Source organism: Arvicola amphibius, chromosome 8 (assembly GCF_903992535.2).
Source record: "Arvicola amphibius chromosome 8, mArvAmp1.2, whole genome shotgun sequence".
In the NCBI taxonomy this organism is placed as follows: Eukaryota; Metazoa; Chordata; class Mammalia; order Rodentia; family Cricetidae; genus Arvicola; species Arvicola amphibius.
Window position 1 is genome coordinate 79,796,637 of NC_052054.1, and position 13,981 is coordinate 79,810,617.

The 13,981-nt window shown below is 49.3% G+C and overlaps 1 protein-coding gene across 3 annotated transcripts; it reads left to right on the top strand.

Annotated features, from left to right (window-relative positions):
* The first annotated feature begins 918 nt into the window (after window positions 1-918).
* Window positions 919-12,362, top strand: Prodh2 (proline dehydrogenase 2). 3 transcript variants are annotated; one of them, XM_038339206.1, is made up of 10 exons: window positions 919-1,190; window positions 1,264-1,460; window positions 1,550-1,688; window positions 1,766-1,852; window positions 5,290-5,370; window positions 5,444-5,599; window positions 5,678-5,844; window positions 8,675-8,785; window positions 10,020-10,105; window positions 10,275-10,866. In XM_038339206.1, exons 1-10 carry the CDS (start codon window positions 1,017-1,019, stop codon window positions 10,424-10,426), a joined length of 1,350 nt encoding a protein of 449 aa, XP_038195134.1. In that variant the 5' UTR covers window positions 919-1,016; the 3' UTR covers window positions 10,427-10,866. The 3 variants fall into 3 exon arrangements, with proteins under 3 accessions (XP_038195134.1, XP_038195133.1, XP_038195135.1); XM_038339205.2 differs by lacking the exon at window positions 10,275-10,866 and adding an exon at window positions 12,133-12,362 and having other exon boundaries at window positions 920-1,190; XM_038339207.1 differs by lacking the exon at window positions 10,275-10,866 and adding an exon at window positions 10,230-10,270 and having other exon boundaries at window positions 920-1,190.
* Window positions 12,363-13,981: the final 1,619 nt, after the last annotated feature.

Genomic DNA, 13,981 nt, shown 5'->3' on the forward strand with positions numbered 1-13,981 from the left:
CTGCGACGCAAACCTAAAAACTCGACAGATAAAAGCATCTAAAAAACAAACAAGGGCTGGAGAGATGCACTGATAGTTAGAAGCTTGATAGTTAAAAGTGCTTCTCGCAGAACTCTGAATTTAGATTCTCAGTACCCACATGGCAGCTGACAACCTTCTGTAGCTCCAGTTCCAGTGAATCTGATGTCCTCTTCTGGCCATTATGGGCACTGCATGCATGTGATACTCAAGTTCGTGCAGGTAAAATTCTCTCTCTCTCTCTCTCTCTCTCTCTCTCTATATATATATATATATATATATATGTGTGTGTGTGTGTGTGTGTGTGTGTGTGTGTGTGTGTTTTATATATATATAATAAAAAACAAATAATTTTTAAAATTAAATAAAGATTTGGTGGTGTATGAACAGTTCATTCTTTTCATTTCTGTACAGCAGTCCATTGTGTGAGTCCCTCTTTGTATACCTTGATGTTACCATCCAGCCCATTTGGAGGACATTTGGGTTGCTTTCATTTGGGGTTAAGGTCCTAATGGACATTTTTTCCTGATGCCCATGCTCATGTTCTGTAGACTACACGTCTAGCAAGGACAACAGGGCTGTGGGCTATGCGCATTTTAAGTGTGTGCAGTAACTCTACACTGCCGCTCCCTGGAAGACGGAACGATTGCAACAAAAGAGGCGAGGTTGCTCTGCTGAGACCGCAAAGCCCAACTGACTTGAACTAGAGTTCCCCACTCTTGGGTCCAGGCGCTTATTCAGCAGCGCAAGTTGGGCGCCTGAGATCTGTTGGCCTGTCAGGCTGAAGGTTATTGGGGTCTGTCACTGGGGGTTACCTGTCCTGACACTGTTATTCTGACCTCTGTCCCTAACTATTAATTATTAACTGCCCCCCTCCCCAAGAGCCTGCTATCCTAAAGATCTGCGCAGTTAATCAGTCACTGCCCCCTCACTGGGCAAGGGGCACTTGGTAGATCTGCTGTCTGCCCCTGGTGTGGTGTGTGACCAGGGATTTAACAATGCTCTGGACACGACTGCCGCTCTCCTGCCACTCCAGACCCTCTACAGCTGACTGGCAGCCCCTGCGTTTTGATGGTGGGGCCTTCCATCTCAAGAAAACAGCGGAGCTGGCGCGTGCTTTGCTGGTGCTTCGCCTATGCGCCTGGCCCCCGTTGGTTACCCATGGACTCGCGGTGAGGAGCCAGCACAAGGACTGGTCTGAAACTGCCCAGACCTGGCTCTGAGCCCTCACTCCCTACCACCCAGTTTCAGGCCTGGTCTCAGCGACTCCTGGGCTCCCGTCTCTCGGGTGCACTTCTCCGGGCATCCATCTATGGGCAGTTTGTGGCCGGGGAGACAGCAGAGGAGGTGAAGGGCTGTGTCCAGCAGCTTCAGGCGCTAGGACTCCTGCCTCTGCTGGCGGTACCCACGGAGGAAGAACCCGACTCCACTGCCAAGACCAGGTGAGCAGAGAAAGGGCGGGGCCAAAGGAGGATGGGATGAGGGTAGGGGACCCCTAGGCTCTGGAAATTGACCTCCACTGGCCGGGCAGTGAGGCCTGGTATGAGGGGAACCTCAGCACCATGCTGCGCTGTGTGGACTTGTCACGAGCTCTCGTGGACACCTCTGGCCCAGCCAGAAATAGCCTCATGCAGCTGAAGGTGACGGCGCTGACCAGCCCTCGGCTTTGTGTAAGTGACTAAGTGATATGGGGGAAGGGAACACAGGAGCGGCTACCCTCATCACGTCAGCCACCACCCCATTTCAGAAGGAGCTATCGACTTGGATCCAAAAGTCAACAGGCTCCTCAGAGCTGAGCCCTGAGAGGCTGGCAGAAGCTATGGACTCAGGCAAGGTAAGGGATAGAGGTGGCAGTCTCTGAGGACATGGTTGACATGGATAAATATGGATCACATGGTGTGGGAGCGGGGCTTGATGAGAGACTTAGCAGAGGGTAGCAGTCATGGCTGACCCTGATGAAGTCCTTGCGTCATTCGTTCACTCATTCATTCATTCATTCTTCTATTTCTTATTATTCCAGTATCCTCTCTCTCTCTCTCTCTCTCTCTCTCTCTCTCTCTCTCTCTGTGTGTGTGTGTGTGTGTGTGTGTGTGAGCATGCATGTGTCCACGCGCACGTACCTGTGAGATCAGACGCTGGAAACAGGTACATTCCTTATTCACTTTCTATTTTTTTGTTTTTCTACATAGCCCTGGCTGTCCTAGAATTCATCATGTAGACCAGGCTAGCCTCGATCTCACAAAGATCAGCCTGCTTCTGCCTCTCAAGTGCTGGGACTGAAGGCGTTCGCCAGCACACCAGCCTGTCTCATTTTATGTTTTAACAGGCAGGCTCTCACTAAACCTGGAGCTCACTGTGATGGCTACACTGGCTGGCAGGGAGCCCCAGGATCCCCGTGTCTCCATCCCTGAAAATCTGCTAGGATTACAGTAGCCCAGTCTGTTTGGAATACACAATTCCCCTGCCTCAGCTTTTCCAGTGCCGGGATTATAGGCATTTGCCACTATACTGGGCCTCTTTTTTTTTTTTTTATTGTTCTATGAGTTTGAAAATTTTTCGTAACAAAATGTTAACAAGCGAGGTATGACTGTACACATCTAGAAGCCCAGCACTCAGGAGGTTGAAGTAAGATCTCAAGTGTAAGGCCATCCTGGAATACATAGTGGTATCCTGTCTCAGAAACAAACAACAAAAAGTAAACGAGAACCTACAGATGTAGCTTGGGGGTGGAATTTCCCTAGAACACATCAGTTAAGAGGTTGCGGGAATAACTCAGTGGTTGAGCCCCTGCCTAGAATCTCCTAGTCAGGGGTTGGGCTGTGGATACATAATAGAGAGCTTGCCTAGCCTTCACAAGATCTGGGTTTATCCTCAGCACTGCAGGGAAAAAGTTAAAAAGTCAAAAGTTCATTGTGCAGTGATTGCCCACACACCTGCCTCCTTTAACATTTAACCACACTGCCATCTCAGTGAACCACCTTCAGATACCAACCCTCGAAATGGCCTGGCATTATTTGCCTATAAGCTGTGCATATCCTCCCATGCCGTTTAATCCTCTCTGGGCGACTTGTCACCAGATGCAGCGCAAATACTGAGCAAATGACCGCTCTGCAGCATTGGGGTGGATGTGTCTAAGCGTCTGTCCTGCTGTTGTAATAAACACTCAGACGAAAGTAACTGCAGGGAGAAGGGTTGGTCTGGGCTTCATAATGTGTGGTGCAGTCCATCATCATGGGAGATCGGGGTGGCAGGAGGTTGAAGCAGTTGGTCCTGTGGCATCTAGGATCAGAAAGCAGGGAGCCACAAGTGCTAGTTTCCTGATGCTTAGCTCCACTTCTCCATTGTGCAATCCAGGATCCCCACCGAGGAATATGCACCACCTCTGCAGGTGAATCTCCCTACCTAAACACAAGACAGCCCTCCACAGGCATTCCCGGAACGCTGGCCTCTCAGACGACCCTAGATTCTATCAACTTGACTGTTCTAACCATCTCAGAGAATAATGACAGCATATGACTGTCTATGCTCAGTGTAGGTGCAGGGTTTTTCTTTTTCTTTTTTTTCTTTGTTTTGTTTTTCAAGACAGGGTTTCTCTGTGTAGTTCTGGCTGTCCTGGACCTCACTTTGTAGACCAAGCTGGCCTCTAACTTACAGAGATTCCCCCTACCTCTGCCTCCTGATTGCTGGGATTAAAGGTGTGCACCACCACTGCAAGGCTGGCTTTTTCTTCTTAAATAAATCTCTTTATTTTTCATTGCATGTGTGTGCGCCACACGTGGGCAGTGCCCTCAGAGGACCTAAGAGGGCGGTAGGTTTCCAGAAGCTAGACTGACACCCAGTCTCCTGCCGTGAGTGCTGGGAACTGAATTCTGGTAAAACAGGACACGGTCTCTCCAGCTCTGCAAGGCTTTTCTGAAATTTTTTGACCTGCCATGGGATGAATCCATGGAAACAGAACCTAGAGTTGGGGGGTGGGGGGAGGAAATGGCACCTGCTGCCCATGGATCCATCTTACTTTGTGACGCTTCTCGGTGGCTGACGTCAGTTCACTTCTGCACCAAGTGCTTCAGGCTGTGAAGCACGCGGATTAGAGCTTCCTAATTGTTTAAGCTAGTTTTGCCTTTAGAGTTAAAAAGATTTTTGTTGCTGGGTGGCGGTGGCGCACGCCTTTAATCCCAGCACTCGGGAGGCAGAGGCAGGCGGATCTCTGTGAGTTCGAGACCAGCCTGGTCTACAAGAGCTAGTTCCAGGACAGGCTCCAAAGCTACAGAGAAACCCTGTCTTGAAAAACCAAAAAAACAAAAAAACAAAAAAAGATTTTTGTTGAATGAAAACTACAAATCGAAGTGGGTTTGGCTATAAACACCTCCAAACCAGCACTTGGGAAGCAGAGGGAGAAGGAGCAGAAGCTGGAGGTCATCCCTGACTACACAGTAGATTTAGGTGAGCCTGGGATACATGAGATCCTGTGGGGGCAAAGACACACCTTGATGAGCTTCAGCAAATACACACAGTAGGACCACACAGATCCCCTTCCATATGTGGAGCCTTCCCATCACTACAGAAGCCCCATCAATCAGAGGGTGAGTTTTGTTTTTGTTTGATCCTTTCTTTTTTACTTGTTAAATTTTTAGGTTGGGTCTCATATAGCCTAGGCTGGCCTCTTACTCACTTTGTAGCCCAGGATAGCCTTTAGCCCCCGATCCTCCTGCCTCCATCTCTTGATAGGATTACAGGTGTGCACTGCCATGTCTGGTTTATGAGATCGGTTTTTGTTTTGTTTTGTTTTGAGACTGAGTCTTACCCTGACTTTCTCTCTCTCTCTTTCTTTTCTTTTTTATTATTTTCTAAATTTTTACTGCTTTCATTTGTGTGTGTGTGTGTGTGTGCATGTGTGCACCCCTGTAAACATGCATGACAAAGCATGGAGTGGAGGGGTCAGAAAACACCTCCCAGGAGTCAGCTGTCTCCTTCCACCACGTGGGTCCTGAGACTTGAACTCAGGTCGCAGCAGGTGGCTTAGCCACTGAACCACCTCGCTGGCCCTCTTTCTTTCTCAATGGATAGACTAGCCCAGGCTTCCTCAGCCTCTCAGATCACAAGATTGTAGCACAGGTCACTACATCCTGAGAGTCACTTTTCTGATTTCCCACAAACTCTTCAACACACACACACACACACACACACACACCTTACCTGTGGAAGAGGGGACTTGGGTCCTGGAGGGAGCCAGTGGTCCTGAGCGCTGTCCCCTTCCCTGATGCCCTTTAGAACCTGCAGCTCTCCTTCCTCAACGCCCAACAGAATCAGCACCTGCAGGCCTCTCTCAGCCGCTTGCATCACGTGGCCCAGGTAACATGTGGGTCCCCTGGCTCCCCACCTCATGGACACTGCTGGCCCTGACACCTTTCTCTCCCCCCTTCAGTATGCCCGGGCCCAGCACGTGAGGCTCCTGGTGGATGCGGAGTACACTTTCATCAACCCCGCCCTCTCCCTGATGGTGGTTGCCCTGGCCTTGCGCTGGAACAGACCAGAGGAGGGCGGGCCATGGGTGTGGAACACTTACCAGGCCTATCTGAAGGTGGGCAGTGCGTTCTTAAGGGCTATGGGTGGGGGCCCAGCACCCTGACCCTCCTGAGTCTGCCTGTGCGCCCTGCAGGAAACTCACGAACGGCTGGAGCGGGACGCTGATGCCGCACACAAGGCTGGCCTGGCGTTTGGGGTGAAGTTGGTGCGAGGTGCCTATCTGGACAAGGAGAGAGCCGTGACACAACTCCAGGGGAAGGAGGATTGCACTCAGCCTGACTATGAGGCCACTAGTCGAAGGTAGGGACAAGGCTGAGAGGCTGTAGGAAAAAATAATAAATACTATAATATGTCACAAGGCTGAGGAGGCAGCCATCGTCAGGGTTCCTATGGCTGGGAAGAGACACCGTGACCACGGCAACTCTTCTAAAGAAACGTTCAATTGTGGTGGCTTGTTTACAGTTCAGAGTTCAGTCCATTATCAACACGACAGGACATGGCAGCATGTAGGCAGACATGATGCCGGGGAGGTAGCTGTTACATGTTGATATAGGGCAACAGGAAGTAGACTGACTCACTGGGTGTGACTTGAGCATCTGAGACCTCAAAGCCTGCCTCCACAGTGACACACTTCCTCCAACAAGGCCACACCTCCCATTAGTGCCACCACAACAGGGAAAGTGTTTGCTGCACGAGGACCGAGTGCCGGGGTACACACCTGTGATGTTGGAGACAAGCAGATGCTCTAGGCTCACCAGGGGTCAATGCAACTGAAACATCCATCTCTAGGTTCAGTGAGAGACCCTGATTCCAACAGTAAGGCGCACAGAGCTGGAGAAAGACACCCAACATTGATCTCTGCCTTCTACATGTGCGTACATAGGGAGCAAGCATGTACGTGCACAAGTGCAAACACACACACACACACACACACACACACACACACACCCTCACAAATCTGCATGTGGTAGCTTGTTACTGCAATCCCAGTGTTGAGAAGACAGACAGGAGGATCCCTGGATCTCACTGGCCAACAAGTCCAATCTAATCAGCAAGCCCCAGGTCCCAGTGAGAGACCCTGTCTCAAAGCGCAAGGTGGAGGGTGACGAGACAGCTCAGGGGATGAAGTGCTTGTCTCACAAGCACAGTCAGATCCCCTGAACCCATAGGAAAAGATGAGCCAGTGTGGTGGCTGCCTGTCATCCCAGACTTGAGAGGCAGAGACAGGAGGTCCCGGGGGACAAGCTGCTAGCTAGACTAGACAGAATTGATGATGGGTCCAGCGAGAGCCTGTCTTAGTAAATAAAGTGAAGATTCATTGAGAAAGACACCCAGTGTCAACCTTGGGCCACAACCCACACATGTACACATACACACTTAAATTTTTAAAATAGCATCTTACTCTTCTTCTGGGGGAAAGCAGGGTGCATAAGCCTGACAGTCACTCTGCCACTGAACCACGTCCCCAGGCCCTCACTGGGGGATTCTAGGCAGGGGCTCTACCACTGAGCCACACCCTAGCCCTCACTGGAGAATTAGACCACTAAACTATATCTCCAGTCCTCTTTTTACTTTTGTTTTTGAAACAGACTTGCTAAGTTCCCAGGGTGACCCTGAACTTACTCTATAGCACAGGCAGACTTTGAACTTGCAATCCTGCTGCCTCGTTGTCCAAAGTAAGTAGCTGGAATGACAGACCTGCACCACCAGGCCTGCACAATGAATGTCATCTTACACTTGCTCGTCACCCGCCATGGAGTTCTGTGCCAAACATCTTGTGTGTGTGTTCATGTCACTTACTCTCCAGGATTTGGGACACTGTTGTTTCCCACCTGGACAGCAACGTCCTCCTTCACCCCCAAAACCCCAACCCTCAAGCCCCTCCCAGCTTACAGCTTTCCTCTGCACATCATCACTCCTAAGGTTGCCTCCCCGTTTGTGGACACCTGGCTTGTTACTAATCGTCTGTAGATGTGTTCATCACTCTTCTTGATGCTTGACAAAATCCCCGACAGTAGCAAGTTAAGGAAAGAAGGGCTTGTTTTAACTCATGTTTGAGGGGACAGAGTTCGTAGTATCAGGGCGGTGAGGCAGTGAGAGGCGGCTGGTCACATTACGTCCACAGCCAGGAAGCAGAGAGAACTAGATGCCAGTGCTCAGCTTATTCCACCAACCCCTCTAAGTTTTGTTTGTTTCGTTTGGTTGGTTTCTTGTTTGTTTTGGTTGGTTGGTTTTCTGAAATAGGGTTTCTCTGTGTGACAGTCCTAGCTGTTCTGGAACTAGCTCTTGTAGACCAGGCTGGCCTCAAACTCAAAGAAATCCACCTGCCTCTGCCTCCTGAGTGCTGGGATTAAAGGCCTGTGCCACCATGCCTGGCTCTTACTTTCTCATTTTTTTTTCAACCAGGGACCACATACATAATACATAAAATGGTGCCACCCGCATTCAGTGTGTGTTGCAGGGACGTAGGGGTTCTTTCTTTCCCAGTTAAGCTTCTATGACAACGCCGTCACAGACATGCCAGGAATTTTCTCTTATACATAATTCCACATCATGTCATATTGAAAATTAAGCCAACCAATTAAGACAGGGCTGGTGAAAAGGCTCAGCAGGTAAAGGTGCTGGCCACCAAGCCTAATGGCCTGAGTTCCATCCCTAGGACCTCTGTGTTAGAGGGAGAGACCATGTGGAGAGACCTCCACATGTATGCTCTAGAACACACACACACACACTGAAAAAATTATTATTTAAGAAAAGAATCCGTCCGTGCTCTAGTGACTAATCCTGGGGAATGCCATCTTGGGCGGAGACATGGTTTTGCTGTGAGACAGTCATTGGGTCAGAAGCTGTTCACTGGTGGCCTTCAGAAGCCCATGCTTGTCGTCCTTGTTGATGAGGGGCTAAGGCGGGACTGGGCTACATAATGAACCCGTGTGTCCGAACAAAACAAAGTCCTGCTTTTCACCCCAACGTCCGTCCTGACTTCTACTAAGGAAGCTTAATAAAGGTTACAAGAGAGGGCGATGGTTCCGAGGAGCTCCTGCCTGAAGACCAAAGGAGGCAGGAGTCCCATCGTCCGTTGCACTTGGCCCTCACTCCCTGGAGAGCTGAGCAGAACTTCCCCCTTCAGTTACAGCCGCTGTCTGGAGCTGATGCTGCACCGCGTGTCCCAGCATGGTCCCCTGTGCCACCTCATGGTGGCTTCTCACAATGAAGAATCCGTTCTCCAAGCAACTAAGCGGTACGAGGTTGGAGGAGGGGAAACCAGTGTGCCTAAGAAGCCGCATCCCTCTCTGTGACTACAAGACAGTGATGGGAAGGCCGTAGTGTGTGGGGGACAATGAGGAGGTACATGGGGGGATTTTAATTCCAACCTGGCGTGATGATACACACCTGTTGTCCTCAGAAGGCTGAGGCAGGAGGATCAAGAAGTTGATGCCAACTGGGTTATACAGTAATTAGGTTTTAAAAAAAATTAGCCCCTTCTATGCCTGTGTTGTCCTATAGGCTCAGATGTGAAAGGCATTGCTCCTTATTTCCTGAGACATAGGGAGGACTGCGGACTCCAGAGAGCAGCTGAGGCTCGATGGGTGGAAGTCTCATGAGAGTGCATGAAAATTGTTATTGATTGATTGATTTGATTTATATATGTGTGTGTATATGTGTGCACCCATGAATGCTAGTACCAGGGGAGGCCAAAAGAGAGTGCTAGACTCCCTGGAACTGGGGTCGCAGGCAGTTGTGAGCTGCCTGGCATGGGTACTGGTAACCGAACTGGGAATCTCTGCAAAAGCAAGAACTCTTTATTAAATTTTATTTTATTTTTAAATGTTATGTATTTGGGCATTTTGCCTGCATGTATAATGTGTGCACATTTGCCTGCCTGGTGCCTGCAGAGACCAGAAGAGGGCATCAGATTCTCTGGAACTGGAGTTGTAGACAGTTGTTGAGTTGCCATGTGGGTGCTGGGAGTCCAATTCGTGTCCTCTGGGAGAGCAGTCAGGGCTTTTGACCACAGAGCCATCTTGCCAGCCCTACAGTGGTTATTTGCCATCCGGTTTGGGGCTAGAGTCATTTCTCAGAATCTGTGGAAATTTGTCCTAAAACCAATTTCCATGGAAACCAAAATTTTCAGATGTTCAAGTCCCACACATCAGATGACATACTATTTGAAAATTTGCATATGACCCACGAACATCCTCCTGTAGGCTTGAAATCGTCATGCTTGTTCATAACACCTAGAGCAATGAATGTAAACGCTACATAAATAGTTACACCAATCTAAAGGGGAAACCTGTGCCGGTTTTTAGCACAGACCTGATCCACCCTCATTTCTGGTCCCTGGTTGAATGTGTGGGTGTGGAATGTGGATCCAGCTGGCCAACTGCTCTTCCTCCATATTTGAATGCTTGGGTGGCTGGCTTGCTCTCTCGATGTAGCCTCTATCTGGACTGATAATACGACCCCTTCTGCAGTATGTGGGAGCTGGGCATTCCTCTGAATGGGCCTGTCTGTTTTGGACAACTTCTGGGCATGTGTGACCATGTCTCCCTGGCACTAGGTATGTGAATGGCCACCCTGCACCCCCACCCCCACCCACACCCACGCCTCCCCCCTACCCTCACCCCTACCCCCACCCACACCCACACCCACACCCCCACCCTCTCATTCCCTCTCACCCGGAGAAACCTCCTGCTGTTTCCAACCATGAACTGGCCCCACTCTCACAGAGAACCTGCAGCTGGCTCATCCTCCAGTTCCTCCCAGACAGATCAGTGTTCCAGGATTTGGAGCCCTCACAGGGATATGCCCTGTGTCTTCTCTCCTGACCTGTGCTGGTTCTCATTTATGGTGCCATATTGCCTGTGGTTTAGGGTCCTGACTGCTGCTCCCTGAGACCTTAGACTGGATTTTTTTCCTTCTGTGGGTTACTAAGGGTAACGAGAGCACTTTATTACTGGGAAGATGGCTCAATGGGTAGAGCGCCTAACGTGCAAGCCTGAAGACCTGAGTTTGAATCCCCAGGACCATGCCAAAGCTAGACAGTAAGGCAAATGTCTATCACCCTAGAATGTTTATGGAAATGGGAGACAAAGGTAGGAGGTTCCCCAGTAGTTTGCGGCCGACTAGTCTAGTTTTATGCAATTCATAGAGGCCCTTCTCGTGCAAGGTAAAAAGGAGAGAAACAACCCCCACAGGTTGTCCTCTGACCACACACATACACACACACACGTACATACACACAAGCACACACGCACACACAAGCACACATGCACACACGCATACCCCACAATAAAGAGACGTTATTGTTTTCAAAGATCACTTTGCTCTCGATCCACACTGCCAGTGTTTTCTGCTGTTTTTTTTGTTTACTTGCTTTTGTTTCTGAGCCAGGGTCTTGTTATGCAGCCCTTGCTGGCCTAAACTCCCAAGTAGACCAGGTTGGCCTCAAACTCACAGAAACACTTCTGCCTCTGCCTCTTGGGGGTCGAGGCCTCTTTCGATACCTTGATACAAATTTAGGCTGTCACTGTGTGAACGGGCTAGCCTATGACCCCAGAAAACAGCAGTGACGAATTTCTCTGGCGTCTTTGGGTCTAACCCATTCTGTAGGAGTGTAGAGAGGTAGGGGACTTCTCACTGACTCTCCCTCAGAAGGTTCTAGCTTCATGTGGGGCAGGGTCTTTATAATGCTCAGCTGGGTGAGGCACACATGTAATCGCATAACATGTTAGGTTATCCAACATTAATCGGACTCTCCTTCAGGGAAAGAGTGGCTTCCTGTGTCCCCATCTCTCTGAGAGTTTACTTTCTTAATTATTGAATTAGTCTTTTGCTCTCCTAGCAGTTCCTTTTCTTTCTTTCTTTCTTTCTTTCTTTCTTTCTTTCTTTCTTTCTTTCTTTCTTTCCTTCCTTCCTTCCTTCTTTCTTTCTTTCTCTCTCTCTCTCTCTCTTTCTTTCCTTTTTTGTGGTTTTGGGTTTTTGAGGCAGAGTTTCTCTGTAGCTCCAGCTGTTCTAGAACTCACTCTGTAGACCAGGCTGGCCTCAAACTCACAGAGATAAGCCTGACTTTGCCTCCCGAGTGCTGGCACAAAAACAAGTACCACTACCATCTGGCTCTAAGCATTATCTTAATAAACTGAGATTTTTTTTTTTAGCTAGATGTGGTGGTACAAACCCATAATTCCAACACTCAGGAGGCTGAGGCAGAAGGATTTGGGATTAGAACTGAGCATGGGCTACATAATAAAAGCCAATCTCATACCAACCAATCAGAAAGAAAGGAAGGAAGGAAATGAGGAAGGGAAGGATGGACAAGAGGAAAATTGTTTCTTTTAAATGTTTGCTGTAGAGTGTTTTAGTATTGAATTGTGTCTAACTCACCTAGTCTGCCATGTTCTGAGCAAGGGAAGTAGCATTTGCTGCCGATGCCCAGGAACCTCTCTCTGTCTCTCTCTGTCTCTGTCTCTGTTCTCTGTCTCTGTCTCTCTGTCTCTGTCTCTCTGTGTCTCTGTCTCTGTCTCTGTCTCTCTCTCTCTTTCTCTCTCTCTCTCTCCCCACACACTCTGCCAATACTCTTCCCAACAGGACAGGCTGGATATTTGGTGTATAAATCTATCCCCTATGGCTGCCTGGAGGAGGTGATCCCCTACCTGATCCGGAGGGCCCAGGAGAACCGGAGTGTGCTGCAGGGTGCCCGCCGGGAACAAGCACTGCTCAGCCAAGAACTGTGGCGGAGGCTGTTGGGAAGGAAGGTCTGAGGGTTACTCCATCAGCACCGTAGGGGCCATGTGCCCAATAAAGGTCCAGAGACTCTGCCTTTGCCTTTATCTCCCTGAAGCTGCCTACTTGGGGAAGGGCTGATCCTGACCTCCGGCAACAGAGCTCAGATAGATGGGGCATTCTGAAACTCAAGAGATCTTTAGTCCTACGTGGTGGCTCTTGGGAGGCTGGGGCAGGAGAATTATGAGTTCCAAGCCAGCCTGGGCTACACAGTGAGGAGGAAGAGGAAGAGAAGGAAGAGGCAAGAGAGAATGTGTGTGTGTGTGTGTGTGTGTCTTTAGATGACCCAGGGTGATAATGACTTGAAAACGTCTATCCTTCAATGAACTTGGTTAGGGTTTTATTAAAGAATTCTTTCCATCTCAGAGGATGTGCAATAAATAACACAGATGAAGAGCAGGCACTAGCAAAAGGCTGGGCCAAGGCCATGTGCCCAGGAGGTGAAGACCATTCCTTCAGCCAATAAGCCCCAATGTACAGGCTGGGGAGATGTCTCAGTCAGGAAAATGTCTGATGCCCAAAGACATGAGGACCTGAGTTTAACCTCCAGTCGTCATATAAAACTCCAGGCATCGTGTGTGCACACCTGAGACAGACAGATGTCGGACGGCCAGCCTAGCCCAACTGGTGAGCCACAAGTCCCAGCGAGGGATGTCTCAAAAGGGTAGCACCAGGAAGCTGTCTTTGTTTGAGTTTTCTATTGTTGTGAAGAGACACCATGACCACAGCAATTCCCATAAATAAAACATTGAATTGGGTGACTCACAAAGTTTCAGAGGTTCAGCCTATTATCATCAAGATGGGGAGCATGGTGGCATGCAGGCAGACATGGTGCTGGAATTGAGAGTCCTACATCTTGAGACAACAGGAATACTAGGCGGTATCATGAGCATATGAAACTTCCAAGCCCATCCCCACAGTGACACACTTCCTCCAACAAGGCCACACCCACTCCAACAAAGCCACACCTCCTAATAGTGCCACTCCCTATGAGATTGTGAAGACCAGTTACATTCAGACTATCACAGAAGCACAGGCAGGAGTGTCACAGGTTCAAGACTAGCCTGGACTAAATAGTGAGACTCTATCTCAAAAACAAAACAAGAGCTGAGGACGCTTGCCAAGAATTCCCCGTGGAGGGGCTGAGGCATGACTCAGTGGTAGACAGAGTACATGCTTAACATACATAGAGCTTGAATTACATCTCCAGCACTATAAATAATAATAAAGTTACAAAGATAGAAAGAAGCAGGGCAGTGGTGGCGCACGCCTTTAATCCCTGCACCAGAGAGGCAGAGGCAGATGGATCTCTGAGTTTGAGGTACAGAGCAAGTCCCAGGACAGCCGGGGCTACACAGAGAAATCTTATCTCAAAAAACCAACAACAAAGAGGAAAACGCACAGAGAAACGGTACAGGTTAAGGAGTGAAAAATCTAAGGGCAGAGGGATGCATAGGACTCAGTGGTGTAGCTTCAGGACTTGATCTGTGTTCCAGCCAGAAGCAGCAGGAATCATGGGGATTACAGGTGGAGGAGACATGTGTCAGGTTCCTCTACCATGTGGAGGGTGGGCCAAAAGAAGGCAATGATGTCAGGCAGTGATCTCTTGCTTTGAGTGGTATAGACAGAAGTTTCTTTCCCACCTGGTCCCACA